The sequence below is a fragment of the Hylobates moloch genome, unplaced genomic scaffold, assembly GCF_009828535.3.
Source record: "Hylobates moloch isolate HMO894 unplaced genomic scaffold, HMol_V3 SCAFFOLD_4, whole genome shotgun sequence".
NCBI lineage: Eukaryota > Metazoa > Chordata > Mammalia > Primates > Hylobatidae > Hylobates > Hylobates moloch.
In genome coordinates this window covers 109,872,648-109,895,166 of record NW_026652279.1, presented here as the reverse complement: position 1 = coordinate 109,895,166, position 22,519 = coordinate 109,872,648, and the positions used below count along the sequence as shown (strand labels likewise).

Genomic DNA, 22,519 nt, shown 5'->3' with positions numbered 1-22,519 from the left:
ATAAAAATGTTGAAAGCTGAAAGCATAGGAAAAAAGAAAAAAAAAAAGTATAAGGAGAAAATCTCCAGCCTGTAGACAACCAAAGGGGGAAAAAAAGTCATGTACAAACAAGGAATCAGAATGGCATCACATTAGAAGATAATGGAGCAATGCCATCAAAATGCTGAGAGAAAAATGAATGCTAACCTAGAATTTAACACCCAGATAAATTACCAAATATGAGGATGGAATAACAATTCTCAGACACGTAAGATTTTTTAAAAATTTATCTTTTTCTTCAGATTTATGAAACTGTAGATCTAGCATGTGATGAAGACAAAGGCAATTCTTCCAAGATGATTATGACTCTCAGGACATTTGTATGAGTGCAACCAGTCTGGACTAGAAAACTAATGAATGATGGGCAAGAAATCATCCAAAAAAAAAAACAAGAAAGAAAGAAAGAAAGAAACTTGGTAAGTTACCTGGTGAGTTTGAAGATACAGAAAGGCAATTATACTGCTGTCAGAGTCTGAGGAATGAATGAGCAGTAAGTATAAACAAAATTAAGGAACCCTCTCTCCTGCCCCAAGAAGCATGATCAAATCCAGGGAAAATAAAAAGTTGTTATACAAGAAAGGAAGTAAAATAAAAGTATACTACAATACTCAAATGTAAATAATGTTTACGTTAATTATAATAAAAAACACTAAGTATCAATTTAACCAGAAATTGCTACAACAGGAGAAGAGATTATGTGTGCAGTGGGTAAATACACAGAAAAAGCTAAATATTCACCTCCCATGTAGCTATTATCAACAGGTATTATCTAAAACTGCAAAAAATTAAACAAATGAAAACAAACCATGAAACAGCAGTATAAGCAAATATTTAGAGTAGATGTTCTGCAAATGTGGTCCAGGAACACACCCTTTCAGGGGGTCCACAAGGTCAAACTTTTTTCATAATAAAACTAAGACTGTGTTAGTTTAAATAATAAAACTGTCATTTTCACTTTCATTCTCTCGCAATGTTTATATACAATAAAAATTGTACAGTGCAATTTTCCAGAAGCTAAGTATCATATCACAACAGACTGAATGAAGAAGCTGATAGGAAAATCCGGCTATCTTCTATTAAGCTATTCGGCAAAGGGCATTGCCAAATGTAAAACAATGTTACTGTTAGTCTTCTTAAATCTTTTTGGTTGTTTGGAAATATATATAACCTATATAAAGCAAAAGCTCTTTGGGATCCTGAACAATTTTTAAGAGTATAAAGGGGTTCTCAGAGCAAAATGTTTAACAACCACTGATTTAGAGAAATAGGGAGTTAAAAGAGAAACATGGAGGGCCAGGTGCTGTGGCTCAGCCTGTAATCCCAGCACTTTGAGAGGCTGAGGTGGGTGGATCACTTGAGGTCAAGAATTCCAGACCAGCCTGGTCAACATGGTGAAACCCCGTTTCTACTAAAAATACAAAAATTAGCTGGAAGTGGTGGCGGACACCTGTAATCCCAGCTACCCGGGAGGCTGAGGCAGGAGAATCACTTGAACCTGGGAGGCGGAGGTTGCAGTGAGCCGAGATCATGCCATTGCACTCGAGCCTGGGTGACAGAGCAAGACTCTGTTGCCCGCCGCACCACGCCCCACAGGGGCAAAAAATGAGAAACATGGAGTTAAGATTGCCATGTACGGTTGGGCAGGTTGTTTCCAGTACAAGGACGCCAGGCCAAGGGAATCAGTAGGTCTAGAATCCAATTGATGCTCTATTCTCCAAACCACCAGTGAGGGGATCTTTTTCTAAATTGCACAAAGGCAGAAGAGGGTCTAGTGGTCACCATGGTAATAAAAGACCATAAGAAGCTAATAAGTTAATATGATTGCTTTGAATTAATCTATGGGGAGAAAAATTAGAATAGTGGTTACCTCTAAGGAGAACAAATTGTAAAAGGACACGAGATAACTTTCTGAGTTGATGACAATGTTCCAGCTTGATTGGGAGTCAGAGCCCAGGTATATAGACTTAAAATTATCTAACTGTACACTCATGATCTATGCATTTTACTGTATACAATGATGCTACGATTTTTTTAAAGAGTGTTCCTCTGACATAGGGCAGGACTATGTATTTGCATATTAAAATTTAGTATTACTTTGGTAAAACTCAAATTCTATTAACATCTATTATGCAATGAATAAATAACATTTTTAAATGAAATGGGTACAGTTACTGAATCCTAAGGGTTTTTATGTTACAGGAATGAATCTTTACCAGAATGCCTAGCTGTGAAAAAAGTACCAACAATATTGTTATTGACATGTGAGACAAGGATAAGCAGTAACAGTAATATAAGAAGTAATATTCCAAAACAAGAATGATGAGGAGAGAAAACTGGGACTTTAATAATAGTAGCTGATCAAGAGGTCAGGAGTTCGAGACCAACCGGGCCAACATGGTGAAACCCCCGTCTCTACTAAAAATACAAAAAATTAGCCGGGCATGGTGGCAGGCGCCTGTAATCCCAGCTACTTGGGAGGCTGAGGCAGGAGAATCACTTGAACCCGGGAGGCAGAGGTTGCAGTGAGCCGAGATCGCACCATTGCATTCCTGCCTGGGTGACAGGGCGAGACTCTTTCTCAACAACAAAAAAATAAAAATAACAGTAGCTGAAATCTACTAATTTTTAACTCTGTTCCAGGCATTGTGCTATTGTTGTTACACATTATTATTTTCCCTATTTTGCTGATGAAAAAACTGAGACACACAGAACTGAAGTAACTTACCCAAGGTATCACAGTAAGTGGTACAGACAAAACTTAAATCTTTTGAAGAATGACTGTATAACCTGAATTCTGCTAGTGCTACTGCTTCCTGAATAGCAGCAGCCCCTCCCCACCAATTCAGTGAGGGTACAGGGCAAAAAGGAGAAATATCATTCCTTTGATATTTTTCCCAACCATTAAAAAATATAAAAATCATTCTTACCCCATGGGCTACAGAAAAACAGCAGGCAGGCAGTATTTGAAGATACAGGCTATAATTTGCCAGTCCTGTGTTCCACTTTAAAGGAGATTATAAAATAGTGGCCCATGCCTTAAGTGTTTTGGGCTAAAATTCTTGTATAAATTAAAATAGTACTGATTTTTAGCTTGCCTTTGAAAATTGGAGGATCGAGCAACACTGGACTCATGTTTTAAAAACGAAAACCAAGAATATTCTTTTGTTTTTTGAGACAGAGTCTTGCTCTGTCACCCAGGCTGGAACGCAATAGCACAATCTCAGCTCACTGCAGCCTCCATCTCCCAGGTTCAAGCGATTCTCCTGTTTCAGCCTCCCAAAAAGCTGGGATCACAGGCGCATGCCACCACACCCGGCTAACTTTTGTTTTAGTAGAGACAAGAGTTTTGCTATGTTGGCCAGGCTTATCTCAAACTCCTGACCTCAGGTGATCCACCAGCCTCAGTATCCCAAAGTGCTGGGATTACAGGCGGTGGCTTGCGCCTGGCAGGAAAACCAAGAATATTCTTACTTGTTTCATATGCAAAAAGCCCGGCTTCAACAATTCGTCTGCTTCAGCCCAGGAGACACTGAATTTGCCTTCTCTGCTTAACATGCCTAGCACGGCCCTAGGTAAAACTGATAGACAGGAAATTTTATGTCCCAGTATTAAAGGGAGGAAAAAATGAATTGGATAAAGTTATATAAAATGAAAAACTGAAAACTGATAATGCAAAGCTAAATAGACTGGCTCTCAAAAATCATTTTCCCCAGCATAAAAATGGGTCTGCTTTTGGATATTGCAGAGATTCAAGTGATTTAATTAGCAATGCATCTTTTTAAATTTTTATATAAAATAATTTAAAACATTATAATCATATATAAGCAGAGAAAATAGTTCAGACTTAAGCTTTATCCTTAACTCATTCTGAAAACAAACAACTTTTAAAAATAATTTGCACCTTGGTTGCTCTGCCTATGCAGTGCCATTCTTTTACTCCTTTACTTTCTTAATAAACTTGCTTTCACTAAAAAAAAAATAATAATTTGAGCCTTAATCATTCAAATAAATACAAAAATCCACCAAACTTGTTTTTTTTAAAGTATGAAATTCAACTATGCCAAAAACGGTTTATGCAAATATTTCAAAATTTCAAAGTATAAAATATCCACCACCATATTTAGTATCACTTTCCCAAATAAATGTCCAGGATATTTAACTTAGAAGTGGTATTATATATAAGTTGTGCAAATTTTATTTCTCTTTTGTCATATTTATGTTAGTTCAACATCATAAAATTATTGCTCGTAACTTATCAGTACTGAAAGATAAAACATTAAGTGAAAAAGCAGAATATATCTCTACCATAAAAACAAGGGTAATTTTCTCATCGCTACAACTCAAGATTCAAACTTTTCTGTTTAAGAATAAAAAGTCTACGTTCATTCTTACCTGATTTTTCCCCAAGTACAATTATAGAAATACTGCAAAAAGTTTTTTTCCTCTCATAAAAGAGCTTAAAGAATGCGCAATAATTTAAAATAATCTTGTTCATTCAATTGTTGGTAACACTTATAAAATGAGGTTGTATTGTAGATCTCCTTAAAGCTATTAAAAATATGTGTTGTAAGTACTAATTAATAGGGATAATCACAATTAAGTGGAAATTTTTCAAAAATGATGTCCTTAGTGTTATACCTATAATTTCCAATTTTCAACTTTCAACTGTCTACTTTGTAAAAGACCTTCATTGTGAAGCACAGCTCCAGTGTTAATATTTTGTATATCATTTAGGCAAAAATCACCTCATTCAGAAATTCAGAATTGTCAAATCCTTTAACAGGTTTCAGTAATGGTCTAAAGTCCTTAATTTCTTTTCCTTTGGTCTTTAAGCTCTAATAAAATGCCACATTTGCCAAAAAATTTAAGAGGATGATTTCACTGGTAACCCAAAAAGATTTTTTTTTCTGGATCTTCCTTTACTGACACTGACATACAAAGCAGTTCAAGAAGCTTTAGTTAAAATAGGAATTCAGGAAGTAGTATTTCCTTTTGGAAAAAGAATGTGGGTTTTGAAAAGACACTCCAGACATTTAAGTTATGGTATGATAAAACTAAGAGAAATAAAATCTCCCCCAATGACTACTTAGTACATTTTTCTATGTACATTTACACACAAGTCAAGCTTTGGTAATGCATAATAAACACCTTGTAAGTCAAATTCTAAGTTAATTTAAATAGGCCTGTACCATAAATGTATTTGAGATATTTCTGCTTAAAAAATACTTCCAGTCACATAAACTTTTCATATGTCAGAGCTCAATTCCATGAGGTCATTCAGGCTTATTATGCCAAGTATATTATACTCATTTCTGTCTAGTTGGGAAGACTACAATCCTATGCAATATGCAACCTTGCACACCCAATATGCAACAGCAGTGCCATGTCAGGGATGTGTACACAGGAGGTCCTGCCAAGGCATTTGGGATGCACAGAGGCAATTCATTTATTTCCCAGCACTAAATCCTCCATTCAGATATTAATACCCTCATAGAGAACCAAAATGTAATGTAAAAGTTTCACTAGCCAATATCTGCAAACACGGAATTACATAACTAGGTAATAAGATGCACTTTGGTTAAAGAGAACCAGGCTCTCAATCCCTTGAGAGCATTATATCAACATTACAGTAAATGGCCAGCCATGCATTTTATGTCCCTTCTCCTCACTCCCCCGAAAACACACAAACAAAACCACCACCACAAACGAAAAGCTTAATTATCAAAACCTTCAGTCTTGATTGTGTGAATAGGGAAAACCAGAAAGGGTAAAGAACCAGGGTCTAAACAGCCATTTGTCATGGGTAACTCAAAACTTATACTTGGTTAGTCGGCCTTCACTTTCTCTCATGCGCTCACCCTGCCACTATTTTCTCTCCTATATATATCAGCACTTTACTTTTCTCTCTCCTTTTAAAGAACATCTACAAAGTGGGGTAGAGAGAAAGCAACACTATTTGTCAGCAAAACAACTTGCAGGGATACATATGAAGCAAGCTTAAGCTATTCTGTGGCCTGATACTGGAAAAGGGGTTTCATAAGCAGGCATTGCAACAAAGAGGTGCTAACAACTTCACTGTTCACTGTGAGGTAAACAAAAGTGACAATGTGCTTTATTACATAATACCTCTACCTATCTCCTTTCTCTTTGACCCACTGCTACTTGATATGAGGGAAGAATGTAACATGTTAAACACCAAAAGGAAGAAAGGGAATAGTCTGGTTAGAGTGAGGAGGTAGTTGTTATTTTTCACAATTAAAACAATGTCTGCCAAATATAATTATGTAATCCTAGCATCTTCATAGATTGTTGAAACTGGAAGAATCCTTACAGGCCATCTGGTCCTACCCTCTCATCTTACAGACAGAAAACCTAAAAATTTAAGCCCAAGATCAAGCAGTTATGTAATGACAAAACTGGGACTTCTGATACAGTACATCAAGTATTTTGTTATTTGCAAATATACAACAATTTCCCAAGGTTCAAAGTATTGACACAAAAATAAATGAATTGTTGCCTATAGCATAAAACATGTAAATAATTTCAAATTCACTTTTGCTACCCAAAATACATCCCAACTTTGCTGTCTCTATAGCTCTAAGAGCTTTATGCCTACTAGGAGAGGAGGAAGGTGAAAACAAGGGGAAAATGCAGGAAAAGAATAAACAGCAAGCTAGTTGAGATAAAACAATCAATAGAAATGGCTGTTAGGATTAATAGCTGCTGAAAAGATAAGACTGAAAAATGGGGTAATAGAACTGTTTCTGGAGAGTTCTCACCCTGCAGAAGAAAAAAAACAGAAAGACAGGAGCAATGTAAAAGTACTGGAATGCATGTTATATAAGCCAGCTGATTAGCGTGATCAGAATTCTTGTGGCATAAGGTAACAGAATCTGCATTTTAAAACCAGAGCAGGTGGTCCCTATGAGCACATTTTGGAAAACACTGGTCTGCGGGATATTGTGATCTAGGAGGGTTAAAGATAAGAAAAATTCTTGTTCAGGAGTTCTAGGCCATTAACTAGCTTGGTTTGATTCTTTCAACCAACCAGGCAAAGGAAATGCCCTCGGCAAAACACATTAAGGCTGATTCTGTTCCCAGTCCAGGCAGTCAGACAAGGTGGCTGCCACAGAGCCACCCGCAAGGAGCCAGAGAACATTATGTAATCACTGCCCAAGCTCTGAAATGAAGAGATCAGAACTTCTTTCACAAAAGTCTGTCATTAAGGTTTTCCTTTTCCCGTCAAGAGACTGACTGATTATAAGGATTCTACTTTTAATGCAGAGAAATATTTTGTCATCCCCTAAAGAAGTCTTTCAGCTTATAGCTGGAAAAAGAATTAGTCATTTTCTATCTACCAACTCATCCGTGACTGCTGGGTGGTTTACAAAGAAGACTCTGGCCCTCACTCTTTAGTCCCAATAGTATTTTTCTTTGGATATGGAGGATCTGAGAAAATAAAAAACGGAAAACAAAGCACGGAGCTACCAATGATTACTTATAGCTGCAATGACCACAAAATTTAAATATGGTGAACTCGTGAGCAATTTTGAGAATCTGGCAGAGTCACTATTTCAGAAATGACAAAAATTGTCAGAAGTCAGATTTAATGGTGCTCAGCAAATGTAATTCTGATGTTTGTCCAGAGTTTCAAATCTCCACTACAGCGGAACAGAGAAAAGCTGTCTGAGGTGACATCATCCAATGCGCGCTCACTCTCTCTTTCTAAATGAGAGCAGTTATATTTGTTAATAGGATTTTTAAATGTATATATATATATATATATATGTGGTAGCATTAAGACTACATATATTTGAGATTGTTGTGACTGGATACTTGACTGTCAATCTATTTTAGGTACAATGAATGTTAGATAAACAAAGAGCTAAGATAATAATTTGCTACTGCAATTTTCATCTGTGCATTCCAAACATTTTCTTTAAAGACCAAGATTGTTTGCAATGGCTTCAGGAAAACAATACCAATACGAAAACCAAAACCTTTAATCCTTTTAGGGAATCAGTTCACTGTTCCTATTTCAAGGCAAGGCAAGTCATTTAGAAATCAACCTCTGACGTGTCTGTTTTTATCAGAACATTTCCAGAAAGTAAGATTACCATTATATTCTGAAGATAGATTATATTCAGAATATAATAAATTATAATATAATGTCTAGATTACCATTATATTGTGAATTTTTTACAGTATATTAGTGGCCTATTTTTCAGTAATAATTTTCATTCGTCCATATAAAAACTCCTATTATTCATACGTAGCACACCAATTTTTTTTAAGTTAAAATTAAATTTACCCTACTGATAATAGGTCTTGAAAAATGCTAACAACAACAAAAAAATTAGATAAGCAACATAACTTTACAGTTAATTTCTAATTTTTGCAGCCTAAAAAGGATCTGGTTAAGAGGCTGTGGGCTTTTTTAACTTATGAGACAATTACACTCATATTTAAGTAAATATGATCGTAACCTACTAAAAGTCAACACAGTAACAGCCCCACTTCATGAATTTTCCTAGGATTAATGGGAGATTTTGTAAAATGAAGGAGAATTTTATTAGGGACCCGGGGGCAAATTTCTCATGTTTAGTTTCACACAGCAGGAGTCCTCACAAAGACGCTGATATAATTTAAATGCCAACAATTGGTTTTTCACTAACATCCACATAGTCATTACTGGCCTTTACCAGTAATGGTAAGAGACAGCCCAAACCTGCTTCGGGCGGACTGTCCCTTCGTCCCCTCTCCAGGTGAAGTTCACCTGCCACTACCGAAGGGCCGTGGAAAAAGGAGGTAAAGAAACGCTTTTAAAATTAAGACGCTTACAGTTGCTGGACTTAGTCCAAGTGCTGTTCAAGCCTAGAAACGAAAGTGGGAAACAACAGAGGTTTAGGCTTGTAATGATGTCAGCCATTTTAGGTACATTATTTATACTGGGAAGGAAGTGCCAAACTCGGTTGTTGTTGTTGTGCCTGTCGCTGCCGGTCCCCAGATCGAACGAGCCAAGTCCCGGCTGCACGCAAGCTCCCCGGACTGCACAAACGACCGGGAATTCGGCACAATTAGCCAATCGTTCCCTCTCCAGGCCTCCCAAGCCCCCGACCCCGCGTCAGGCACCGCTTCCAGCACACGCACTTCCTTACAAAGGAGCTGCGGACCCACAGGAAAGGGGAGCGGCGGGCTCTCTCGGGTACTTGTCCCCGCGGCGCGAGCCCCGCGCCCGCCACCTCGGGGCGCACTGCCGCTCCAGCCCGCGCAGCCCTCCCCGGCCGGGCCCAGCACCGGCTTCCCCGACCTCCCCGGGCTCGGACCTTGCAGTCCACCGCGACGGCGTCGGGGGGGATGATGAGCGCCTCCTCGCCGCTCTTGGGCTCGTCCTTCTTGGCCTCCTTCTGGGCCAGAGCGGAGTTGAACGTCACCTTCACCATGGCGCGGCCTGAGGCGCCCTCGAAGGGCGGCGGCGGGCTCGGGGCGCGGGCTGCAGGCTCCCTGCTGCGATTGCAGCCTCTACGGCCGGGCTCCGGGAGCGGCTCCGGGCGGCTTAAGAGGTTCGGGAGGCTCCGCGGCGGCAGAGGCGGCTACTGCGGTAGGGATCTCGCAGCCTCCCAGCTCCCGCGCGAGGGCGGAGACGGCTCGCGCATCCCCTGGGAGGCGGGGCGGGGGCGGGGCCAGCGGCCGGGGGCGGGGCGGGGCGGGGCGCTGCGCAGGACCCTGTCCTCGCCCCGCAGCTGGGCGCTGGATCCCGGCGCGCCTGGGAGAGGGATGGGCGTCACTCTAGGCCGCCTGGAATTTCCAGTTCTGAATTCGCTCCCAACCAGGTTACCTTCAGGCCCAGTGCTGCAGGTTTGTAGCAAAATCGAGTGAACTTTCCTGAGTTCGCCGGGTACGAGGGACTAACCTTCGGCAGCAGCAGACCGCCGCTTCTCTGTCCTCTGTCCCCACCGCGAGCCTAAAGGCTATGGAATTTTTGTGCATCCACATCTTCATTTTCTCACTTATTAGGGAACCGACTCAGTGGAGCACAAACATATTTAAAGCTCTCTGTCCTTGAGATCTGACTTTATCTTTCACGGACCTCACCCAAGGGCGTTTACCTGGCTCAGACCTGCCTGGTCTTCCTTCCGTCTCTCGGGAGGTCAGGGCCTGTTCTGCCTAGTCTCAGACCAATGTGGAGGAAGCCTCTTGGCAGATTTGTATTTCAAACATTTCACACTCGTAAAACGAAATGTTCCACTCTTGTGCGTACTTGGAAAAAAACCACATGCACGCTTGGCTGATTTGTGACTCAAGGTAAAGTACTCGATGATGAGTCCCTTTATTTTTCTGCAAAATGAAAAATAATTAAGGATAATGCAAAATTCTCATGTTTTGAAGACGTTTCATTTACAACTAATGCGAGGTAGAATACTGGCTCCCGTCGTTACTGCATTCATTACTGTGTCAACAGACGGCCTCCTTGGACAAATGGGTTATCTTGTATCCTTCTTCCACCCCATTCTGTCCTGGTTCATCCAGAGTTGTGGGTGTGCTCTAGAATGTTACAGCTGTGTCAGCTCTGCCTTGGGCCAACCCTGAAAAAAGTGGGTTGAGTCTGAGATCTTTGGGGATTTGACCCTGCTCAAGGAGGGAGTTGGGTATCTCCATAGAATGTCAGATCATAAGTCCCTGGGAAACAGCCCAAGATCTCCAAATCCTTCTGTTCATGTATTCCAGAAACATCCTGGGCTGAGATAGAAACCCAGGCCAGACTTTGAGTTTGCTTTGGGTATTCAGAAATTCCTGTCAAAATGAAATCTGCTCAACCGAGGGGAGGATGAGTTAGGTTCCAGTTCTGGTGAGTTTTAACAGTAGCTAACCATACTTGCAGCAACTTATTTAAACTCCTGGGTCTCCCTTGTCCAGGCATCAGCTCTGTGAGGTTGACTCTATGGACTGGCCTTTCATAGTATCTAATGTTATCTAATTCCTCAAAGTTAATGACTGCTTCCAGCTCCCTAGTTTAATAGGTTTCCTGAGACATTACAGTTGAAGACTAAGTATTTCTGGAAGCAAGATCTGGAGGATTATAAATAATTATATGTGCATCCTTCCTACTTCATTCTATGTTAAAATAAGATGGTAGAAAAATACTCAAGGCATTTTGCAGTAGATGATAGAGAAGAATCTGGCTGTCATTATACTCCGGGGGAAAAAAAAGAATTACAGAAGAAAATAAAACAAAATTCTTCATGAACAACACTACTGAACAGACTAGGAAGCTGAGGCAAAGGATGAACAAATGAGGTGACAGAACTAGAAATCCTCTCGTGCCCCAGGATTTCTATTTTGAAAGATTCATGAATAAAAGACCATTCATTATTTTGTGTACTTGCAGCGAGCAACAGTTTAAAATCAGTTGGCAACCGGTCTGGGAATAATCTCCTGGTTTTGTTTCTCCATTTTATCTCATGTGTCTACAGAACTGTGTAGTGCACAACAGCAGGGATAATAAAGACGCTGGAGCAAGACCAAACATAGCAAATCCAGTCTTGTGATTTAGAAAAGGTTGCCCGTTGACCCTGAAAACTTAGGAGCGAGGGAGGAGGAGAGTCCATGACTCAACAAAAGAAAGTTAAAAACATAAGTTACTATTAACTACCAAATGTAAAGGGTGTCTTAGAGGACCTTTGTTTTCCTTTTTGACGTTAATTTTGAGAGAGCAAGATGAATCTGATTCCAGCTCTGCATACCACCAGCAACCATGTTTGTTTTTATGCTTACCAAAGGAGGGAGGAAAAAATGGAAGTGGGGAACTGAATTCTAAAATATTTTATTAATAGATTTGTGTGATGTGCTTCAACAGGGATTTTTTTTTTCTTTTTAGGTTGTTTACATCTCTATTCTGTCTGTTCTTTCTCAAGGAAACAATTCCTTATTCAGAGAAATTTCTTGTGGTTTTACAGAATGATTGGAAAACTTTATTTTATTTTATTTTTCACAAATATAGGGTCCTTGGTGAAACAATGTCACTGAATATGCCCTTTGAAATGTGCTCCTGTTGCCTCTTCTCTTAACCCAATGTGTGAGTTTAGCTGGGCATCTTGTAGCTTTGTCTGAACTTTCATAAAAGAAGTATTTCTTCTAGGTGAGAGGTGAAGGCTTTGACTGACCTCTTCGGAGACTTAAGCACTGTTTATTTTTCTTACCGACTTCCTATTTCAATATTATATATGCTTTTCAATTATTTTAATTTATTTTATATAAATTATTTTAATGTAATTTTAAAATAATTTATCATTATTTTTCTTGAACTAGCAGATTCGTTTTTTTTTCTTTTTCAAATCTTGGGCTCTATAATATCCCGAGACCCTTTAGGAATTATCCTAATAACAAATGCAGATCTCTTTTGATTTGACTGGCTGTGGCACTTGGGATTTTTATTTTGCTTTGTGGAAAGACTGGATATGCTCTGCACTGATGAAAGAGAGGGAGAAGCCGGGCGCGGTGGGTCACGCCTGTAATCCCACCACTTTGGGAGGCCGAGGCAGGCAGATCACCTGAGGTCGGGAGTTCGAGACCAGCCTGACCAAAATGGAGAAACCCCGACTGTACTAAAAATACAAAAAATTGACCAGTTGCGGTGGCTCACGCCTGTAATCCCAGCACTTTAGGAGGCCGAGGCAGGCGGATCACAAGGTCAGGAGATCGAGACCATCCTGGCTAACACGGTGGAACCCCGTCTCTACTAAAAAAAAAAAATACAAAAAATTAGCCAGGTGTGGTGGTGGGCGCCTGTAGTCCCAGCCACTTGGGAGGCTGAGGCAGGAGAATGGCGTGAACCTGGGAGGCGGAGCTTGCAGTGAGCCAAGATCACACCACTGCATTCCAGTCTGGGCAACAGAGCCAGATTTCGCCTCAAAAAAAAAAAAAAAATACCAAAAATACAAAAATTAGCCAGGCATGGTGGCACATGCCTGTAATTCCAGCTACTCGGAAGGCTGAGGTAGGAGAATTGCTTGAATCCAGGGGGCAGAGGTTTCGGTGAGCCAAGATTGCGCCATTGCACTCTAGCCTGGACAACAAGAGCGAAACTCTGTCTAAAAAAAAAAAAGAGAGAGAGAAAGGGAGGAAAAAGATGGAAAAGAGAAACACAAACCATAAAAAGAGTGAAATCAAAAGAATGGCAAGACAAGCCACAGACTAGGAGAAAATATTTGCAAAAGATGTATCTGATGAAAGACTTGAATCTAAAATACACAAATAACTCTTTAAACTCAACAATAAGAAAACAAACCACCTCATTAAAAAATAGGCCACCAAGCCAAGTGCGGTGTCACAAGCCTATAGTCCCAGCTACTCAGGAAGCTGAGGCGGGAGGATTGCTTGAGTCCAGTAGTTCAAGGTTGCAGTGCATTATGATGGTACCTCTGAATAGTCCCTGCACTCCAGCCTGGGCAACATAACAAGACCCCATCTCTATTTTAAAAAATTATTTTTCTTAACAGGGTATAGTGGTGCATGCTATATAGTCCCAGCTACTTGGAGGGCTGAAGCAGGAAGATCACTTGAGCACAGGAGTCCCTAAAAATAAACAAATAAATAAATACAAATCAAAATTAAATAAAACAAAAAATCCAGTTCCCTAGTTGCAATAACCACATTTCTAAAAAATGGGCAAACGTTCTGAAGAGACCCCTTACCAAAGAACATACACAGATGGCAATTAAGCATATGAAAAGATACTCCACATCTATCTTTAACTGTATCATTAGGGAATTGCAAATTAAAACTACAATGAAATACCCTGAACACCTATTAAAATGGCCAAAATTGGCAACAGCGACCACACCAATTACTGATGAGGATGCTGGGCAACAGGAACTCTCATTCATCACTGATGGAAATGGAAAATAGTACAGCCGCAGTTTCTTACAAAACTAAACACACTCTTACCATAAGATCCAACAATTATGCTCCTTGGTATTTACCCCAAGGAGTTGAAAACTTATGTCCACCAAAAAATGCTGCATATATATGTTTATAGCTGCTTTATTCATTATTACCAAAATGTTAAAGCAACCAAGATATCCTTCAGTAGATAAATGGATAAACTGTGGTACATCCAGATAATGAAATATTATTCAGCACTGAAAAGAAATGAACCATCAAACCACAAAGACATGGAGGAAATGTAAAGACATTAGGTCAAAGAAGCCAGACTGAAAAGGCTACATACTGTATAATTCCAACTGTATGACATTTTGGAAAAGGCATAACTATAGGAACAGTAAAAAGATCACTGGTTACCACTAATCAGTAAAATGATCAGGGTTAGTGGCAAGGGAGGAAGGGATGATTAGGAGGAGCAGGGAGGATTTTTAGGACAGTGAAACTGTTCTGCATGATACTACAATGGTGGATACATGCCATTATCCATTTGTCAAAATCCATAGAATGTATCAATGTAGGTTCATTGATTTAACAAGTGTATGAGCCTGGTGGGGGCTGTAGACAGTTGGGGAGGTTGTATGTGTGTGGAGACGGGGTATATGGAAACTCTCTATACTTTCTTGCTCAATTTTGCTGGGAACCTGAAGGTACTCAAAATATAATGTTTATTGAAATGAAAGAGAGAGAAATGCACAAAGGTTGGTGGTCGAATGGATAGAACCCACTCAGAAGACTCAGACCCTTGTCTTGTCTGAACCTCACCGTGCTTCATATTTTCATTGGTAATACTCTGCAAATAAACCAACTGTTTATAGCATGATATTGGAGTCTAAAATGAGCTGGAGCAGCCTGGTAAGGTTTCACAGAAGAGACAAAATTTTGGTTGGAGAAATGGAAAGGGTTTCGGCGAAGACAAAGGAAATGGAAGAAGAGCCTGAGTGGGGGGAAGAGCATGAAGAAGAGAACTGAGACCAGGAAAGAGGACTGAGGCAAGAGGAGAGAAGCCCCACGCAGGCTGAGGGTGTATGCTGAGTAATTGTGGGGAACACAGCTGGATGGGCAATGGAGTGATAAAGCTGCATGTCCTGTTAGAATTAGTAGTATGGACTTTACCCTCAAAGGGACTGTGGAAAGTTTCTGCAAACATCAGTTGTTGTTTTTTACTTTATTTATTTATGTTTTGAGACGGAGTCTCGCACTGTCGCCCAGGCTGGAGTGTAGTGTTGTGATCTCGGCTCACTGCAGCCTCTGCCTCCTGGGTTCAAGCGATTCTCCAGCCTCAGCCTCCCGAGTAGCTGGGATTACAGGTGTGCGCTACCATGCCGGCTCATTTTTGTGTTTTCAGTAGAGATGAGGTTTCACCATATTGGCCAGGCTAGTCTCAAACACCTGACCTCAAGTGATCTGCCCACCTTGGCCTCCCAAAGTGCTGGGATTACAGACAGTCGTGAGCCACTGCACCCAGCCATGCAAATATCAGTTTTTAAAATAAAAGGCTACTCTATAAAGATTGATCTGGCTTTCTGAGTGAGTGGGAAGGAGGAAACACCAGAAGCAGAAAGAGAAGTTCAAATAGCTTCTCTACTTTTTTATGAGGATAAATGAGATAAGATTCTAATGCCCTTTTATTTATGTTGGAAGAAAGAATACTAAATAAATCCAGCATTACTAATAACAATGTCTAATAAACAGTACTTGTGTTTGTAAGTCAAGTGACGTAAAAGACATATGCACCAAGGCTGGCAGAACATTGTAAAAGTCTGTCCTCCTTTGGTTGAACCTTACCAAGTGTCCTACTGGGCTTCATCCAGGAAGGCTTTGAACTTCCAGGCAAATGGCATAAAGGCATTGATGTTGTCATAGCCATTGTTTTAACAACATGGATTGTAGGAGGAGACACTAATATTTATCATGATTGCATTTATAATAAATATGTGGCGGGGGTGTGCGTGCGTGGGTGTGTGTGCAATCTAAACTCCTCTGTATGTTTCTTAAGGCCCTCCATAACCTGCCTGGTGACATCCCACCAAGCCAACCTTGTATCTCCCATGTACTCTCTCCACTCTGTTCTGTCCAGCGTTTAGTGTAGGAATCTGCCTTGCTTATTATCTTTATCAAAATCATTACTCTAATTAAGATAGAGAAAGCATGTAGCAAATTTTGTTATAACAAAAGAGGAATATGAAGTTAGTAAGAAGAAATTTCTTTCAGTGGGTTTCTTAGATGCTTGATCAAATTTCCAAAGTACCATTTTCTTTTTCCCCCATTTTTCTAAAATGAGATAAACCTGACATTTATGTAGTAGGACACATAAAGGTTCCTGAAGGCAGACTCCATCTAATCTTGATTTTTAAAGATGTATCAATTACCCCAAGATCTAATTTAAAGTCCTCATGTGATCCCTAAATTTTTTTTTCTTTTTCTTTTTTAACCTTTTCCCCGGGGCTGGGACAAAAGCCATGGTAACTTTATGTGAGTTGCTATGAATTATTTAACATTATGGCACTTTAATGAAAAAAGAGAAGGTTATCACTTAACCTAAACTCTGAAAATATCTCTTAAAGTGTGGATGCTTTCATAAGTGGAACATATGAAAAGGTACATTATTTCCTGGAAATATTTGATAAATCTAATTGTTAACCAACTTTAAAATTTTGCCCAAAACCTTTATGAGAAAGACTGACAGAGACTAACCATGATTATATGATATACCACATCTTTAAATATATACATGATATACCACATCTTTAAATATTTTTGTATGTTATGTCTTAGACAGTTGGCACTCCATATCTATGTATTCTGTATCTGTGGGTTTTGCATCCATGGATTCAACCAACCAGGGGTCAAAAATATTAAAAAAAAAAAAAAAAAAAAGGATGGTGTGCCTGTGCTGAACATGTACACACCTTTTTTCTTGTTGTGGTTTTCTAAACAATACAGTATAACAATTTATATAACAGTTACATTGTATTTTGTATTGTAAGTAATCTAGAGATAATTTAAAGTATATAGGAGGATGTGTGTAGGTTATAGGCAAATACTATGCCATTTTATATAAGGGACTTGAGCGTCTGTGAATTTTGGTATCTGAGGGGAGTCCTGGAACCAGTCCCTCATGGATACTGAGGGATGACTGTATTTTGTAAATACTTATTATATCTAAGGCATATGTGCAATTTAAATCTAAGTCAAAATAGGAAAAAAAAAGTGCTGGGCAGGAAATCAAAAAACAAACTTGGCTGGCATGGGAAACTCAAATTTCTGAAAACCATAAATTTGAAGTCTCATCTTCTCAGATTTAATAGCCAGAAGACTTTGCCTTGTGTTCAAACAGTGTTCTAGCTAATAGAATCAAAGAACTGGAAAAAAAACAAAACAAACAAAAAACATTTAAGATGACTTCTGATAGTTCTTTTTCTGCCTAGTCCAAGGACAGATTGCAACCCAGTCTAATGGGAAGGTCATGCTTATTTAGACAGACTTCTTTTTTTTGTTGTTTTTTTTTTGAGCCACAGCAGAATTACTTTTCTTACGATCATTTAACAAAAATACCGAAAAAATCAAGGAAAACTTGAACTATTTTTATCTCCAGAAGAGCTGTGGTCAATGGCAGCTATACGTGGTCAGACACTAAAGTGATCTTTCCAACTTGAGACCCCAAGACACATTGCATCTGGCAATAGTTATTAAGCAAGAAAAACATTCATAAAGCAACATAATTAATGGGATTTAAACAGTAACAGCTTTATCCCACATTTAGTCTTCCTGGCTTCTGGGTGGTATGCAACCTAGCCATAGATACTGTTGAGGAGACTGTTTTCTATTAACTCTGGGATCATTTCCTAGTCCACCATGATAGACTATGCCTAGTTAAACCCATCCCCCATATTCCCAGCCCTTAGTAGACACACAGACTGGGAAAGGCCTTACAATGAGTTATTGACAGACCCTTAGAAGTGACTGGCACAGTGAGTCTGTGTTGTCCAGACTCCTTGAATCATTTCCTAGGGAATGCGGGGGTAGTGCTTGTACTTGAAAGGTACATCTCTCAAACTTGGTGAAAACTGCAAGATCTTTGGGTTGATGCGATGAATTTGTTCTCTTGGGTTCTGCCCCAATACTTCCTGTTTTAAAATTTCTGAAGATTTGTTTTGATGTTGAAGAAGAGACTATTAAACAAATGTGTCCCCTTAGTGAAGTGATAGCTGTAAAGCAAATTGGGAGGTTATAACCAAAGGAGCTCCAGGTGGGATGAAAGTATATGAAATGAACTGTGCTGGGTGACCCATGCCTGGAACCAAATGAGGCCTGAAAGAAGTATGTTTGAGACCCCTCCCATTACGGATGGCTTCCTACAGCACAATTCAATACAAAGGGGATTATTTTATTCCCAAATCTGCCTGGGTTCCAGGTTAATTTAACCAACTCGTGAAAGAATATGAGAAATGCATGGGCCAGGAGCGGTGGCTCATGCCTGTAATCCCAGCACTTTTTTGGGAGGCCGAGATGGGCAGATCACGAGGTCAGGAGTTGAAACCAGCCTAGCTGATATGGTGAAACCCCGTCTCTACTAAAAATATAAAAATTAGCTGGGCATGGTGGTGCACACCTGTAGTCAAAGCTACTTGGGAGGCTGAGAAAGGAGAATCGCTTGAACCCAGGAGGCGGAAGTTGCAGTGAGCTGAGATTGCACCACTGCACTCCAGCCTGGTCGGCAGAGCGAGACTCCATCTCAAAAAAAAAAAAAAAGAATATGAGAAATGCAAACAAACCCACCAAAACAAGAGAAATCTACTTGGATTTTTACTTTGTTTGTTTGTTTGTTTGTTTTAGATGGCGTCTTGCTCTTGTTGCCAAGGCTGGACTACAGTGGCACGAACTCAGCTCACTGCAACCTCTGCCACCTGAGTTCAAGTGATTCTCCTGCCTCAGCCTCCCAAATAGCTGGGACTACAGGTGTGCACCACCACGCCCAGCTAATTTTTTGTATTTTCAGTAAAGACAGGGTTTCACCATGTTGGTCAGGCTGGTCTTAAACTCCTGACCTCAGGTGATCCACCCACCTTGGCCTCCCAAAGTGCTGGGAAGATTTTTACTTTGAATCTGGTATAATCAACTTCCTTGTGCTTGGAATCATTGAATTACAGTGAGAACATATACCCAAGAGAAATTTGTACTTTGAGTGAGAAGGCATCTAAAAAGACTGTTTCTGTATAATCTTTCATCTACTTTTCCTCTGGCTTATATTCAGAAAAGGGAGGAAGGGTTTGATTTACTAAAATTCCAGAGAACAAAGATACAAATATTTACATAAAAACTCCTTTTTGAATTTTTAAAGTTTTCCTTAGAGGAGGTTTTAGACAGATAAAAATAAGCACAGTGTCAAGATATATCTTTGGAAGACCAAGGGAAATTCAGCATGTTAAGTATACAATATTATACATAATATAGTATATTTATATGTAGGGAGAAACATGGAAGTTTCTCCTTAGGATATTCTTGGGTTTGGTTGATCACATAGCGTAAAAGGCCTGTAAATTCCGTCTTAGAGAAAGTGTGTGACCTAAAGCAGAAATAGCATGTTTAACTGCCATTTGCTTTAAGAGACCACACACAGAGGGGAAAAAAAATTATAAAAGAGAATCTGATCAGATGCTAAAAGATATACTAAGGAAGTAGTCTGCTTTTGGTTTCACCAGTGAGAACAGCTAAGGAATAGAAAATAGTCAGTACCTCCTTTCCCTTTCTAAACGCTCAGGGGGCCATTTTTTAGGCATAGAAGGATTACAGGAAGAAACACAATAAGACATTCCCTAAGAGAATAAAATTACATGGATCTGCAAATAAACCTCTACTCAACACAAAAGAAACAAAAATTGCTAGTGGTTCAAGAAATACCCATATAGTCAGGAACTTCTTCAAGTAGTCTAGTCTCAGTTAAAGTCCAGTGAGTCACTAAATGAGGGGAATAATACATCAGTGTAGCTATGCACTGTTAGCATTTGTCACACTTGACTCTTTTAATGCCTTTGTCTTTAGCACTATGGGTCATACTATTGAGGGAGCCTGCTGTTTCATATGTATCTTAACTAGTTTTTCCCTTTTTTTGGCTTGATTCATTTTTAAACTTTGATATTCATCTCTTTCTGAAAGTGAAACTAACTACGTTTTGCAAGGAAAAAGGATACCCTTGGAGGCATAATAAAACATTGTGTTATAGTCATTACTAAGAAATTGCACAACTATCATTCTGAGATCCCAGCGCTAATTTTGTTGTTTTTTGTTTTTTGTTTTGAGGCTGATGGAGCCTTACTCTATTGCCCAGGCTGGAGTATGGTGACGCGATCTCGGCTCACTGCAACCTCCGCCTCCCGGATTCAAGTGATTCTCCTGCCTCAGCCTCCCGAGTAGCTGGGATCACAGGCACTCACCACCACACCTGGCTAATTTCTGTAGTTTTAGCAGAGACAGGGTTTCACCATGTTATAGGCCAGGCTCAGACTCCTGACCTCAGGTGATCCGCCCGCCTCTGCCTCCCAAAGTGCTGGGATTACAGGCGTGAGCCACCATGCCAGGTCCCCAGCGTTAGTTTTATGAAGAATTGGACTGTGTATAACAGAAACAAACACATATATACTGCAAACAAGGAGTCTTAATGGTATTTAATCAAAAGCAATTCAATTCAGTGTTTAAAAACCTTTTGCCACATTACCTATGCACTTTATAAAAATCACATTCATCATCATGGAGATGAAAAAGGTTCCTTGTTAATGGCAAGTAAGTGGGTGGTTGCAGAAGACTGTGCAAAGATACAGACATAAAGGAAGAGAGAAATTGGGCAGAGAGGGCGTGGGGTATGGGAAGTAGAAGAAAGGACACATGCCATTAAGAACAAGTCGTTCTGTGAAACAGGAATTTGAACTAATAAATCCTGTTGTCTAATGGAATGCACCCAAGAAGAAAATAAACAGCTCAGTTGGTTGAAGACAGATTTCTAAGAAGTTTTTCTTATAGAGTACCGAAGGGAAAGCCAGTGTTTCAGAAGCTCTGGTGTCCATGGTCAAATGGTATTTTCAAACAACTGTGGAGAGAAGTCAAGATGCATACACTTGGAGTCATTAAATAATGAGGAAGACAAGGTGGTGAGAAATCATTGCTAAACTGCAGTTCACCCCGTGCCCGCCAACAGATACAGAGCAGACAAGGTTGTGTTCCTGAGGTGATGCTGCTCTCATTTAGGGCACCACTAAGCCAAACGAAGAACATTACTTATATATAGCAGGCTCTCCCTCAGGGAGGAACCCAAGGAAAGTCACAGAAAAAGTAGAGGAAGCCAAAAGAGTGTTTTTAGTCTCACACATCCTGTACTTTTTTTTCAGCTGCTATTTTGAAAGATAAACATTACATTTGTGGTTGAGTCGTCTTCCAGGTTAGAGAAAACAAAACAATATGGTTGTGAAAGGAAGAGGACTGTGATGGAGCTAATGACCTTGGAAAGGCAGACTGCTTTCCTGGTTTTCAAAACAAAACAAAACAAAACAAACCATTTTTAAAAAGTGGTTGAACAACAGTAAAGCCCTTGCATCTATCTCCAGTGCCCCTAGGCCCCCAGCTGGTTCTAGAGTGACCTAGACACAAAGATGCCGTGTCCAGTGTAAGCAGAGGAATGGCATGTCATCCCTGTATAGCCACATTCCACCTTCACCTTTCATTTGATTGGCATTTTATAGGCAGGAAGTTGTGTTCAACTCAGGTTTTATTGAAACTGGGGCATTTCTATATTCTTCTTAGTTTGAAAATGAAAGCAAATTTTATTTAGGAAGCTAGCAGAGTTTTCTTGTGGGTTTGAAGGCAATCTCACTTTACCAATGGGTCAATTCCACAGTTCCTTTTGTTTCCTATTAGATACCAAAAGTGGTTCCTACTTACTATATCCAAAACCCTGCTGTCATCACACAGGGCACTGCTAAAGCCTATAGTTAGCTGAGAGATCAGAGAATTTGAGAGGAAGAAACCAACCTATATGGCATTAGTAGAGCAGTGGGTGGAAATGCCTGCTGGTCTAGATATTATTGAGCCTCCTTGAGAAATTACTCAATATGACTGATAACATGTGTTGAAAGCTGTTGCAGAGTGGCTTCCTTTATACAGTCTACAGTGGGATTGACTTGTAATGGTGCCATTAGGTCAGAATTGGAAGACAGATAGGGATCCAGAAGACCCCAGATGCATGATTCTTAAACCTCCCAATAATAAAATATATTGTTGATTGGCGTTGTGTTAGGATTCCTATGGCTGCTCTAACAAATTATCACAAATTTTGTGGCTTAAAACAACTGAAATTTATTCTCTCACAGTTCTGGAGGCAAGAAGTCCTAAATCAGCATCACCAGGCAGAAATCAAGGTACTGGCAGAGCTGTCCTCCCTCCAGTTGCTCCAGGTGAGAATCTGTTGTCTGCCTTTTCCAGTTCCTGACATTCTTTGGTTTGTGGCTTTATCATTTCATTCACTCCATCTTCAAATTTTTCTCTG

At 39.8% G+C, this 22,519-nt stretch overlaps 2 protein-coding genes across 3 annotated transcripts in view; one reads left to right on the top strand and one right to left on the bottom strand.

Annotated features, from left to right (window-relative positions):
• ITM2B (integral membrane protein 2B) overlaps window positions 1-9,681 on the bottom strand; it is a 29,068-nt gene extending 19,387 nt beyond the window's left edge. Inside the window, exon 1 of the mRNA XM_032150857.2 lies at window positions 9,366-9,681. Coding sequence (XP_032006748.1) covers window positions 9,366-9,482 — 117 coding nt within the window. The 5' untranslated portion in view covers window positions 9,483-9,681. The remainder of the gene's footprint in view (window positions 1-9,365) is intronic.
• A 94-nt stretch (window positions 9,682-9,775) lies between these two features.
• Window positions 9,776-22,519, top strand: part of MED4 (mediator complex subunit 4) — a 153,638-nt gene continuing 140,894 nt past the window's right edge. Inside the window, exons 1-2 of one of the 2 annotated variants that reach the window (XM_058437871.1) lie at window positions 9,776-9,897; window positions 22,344-22,427. The gene's annotated coding sequence lies outside the window, so the exon portion shown is untranslated. Of the gene's footprint in view, window positions 9,898-10,246; window positions 10,345-22,343; window positions 22,428-22,519 lie in introns of those variants that run through there. The other variant, XM_032150854.2, reaches the window with a different exon arrangement.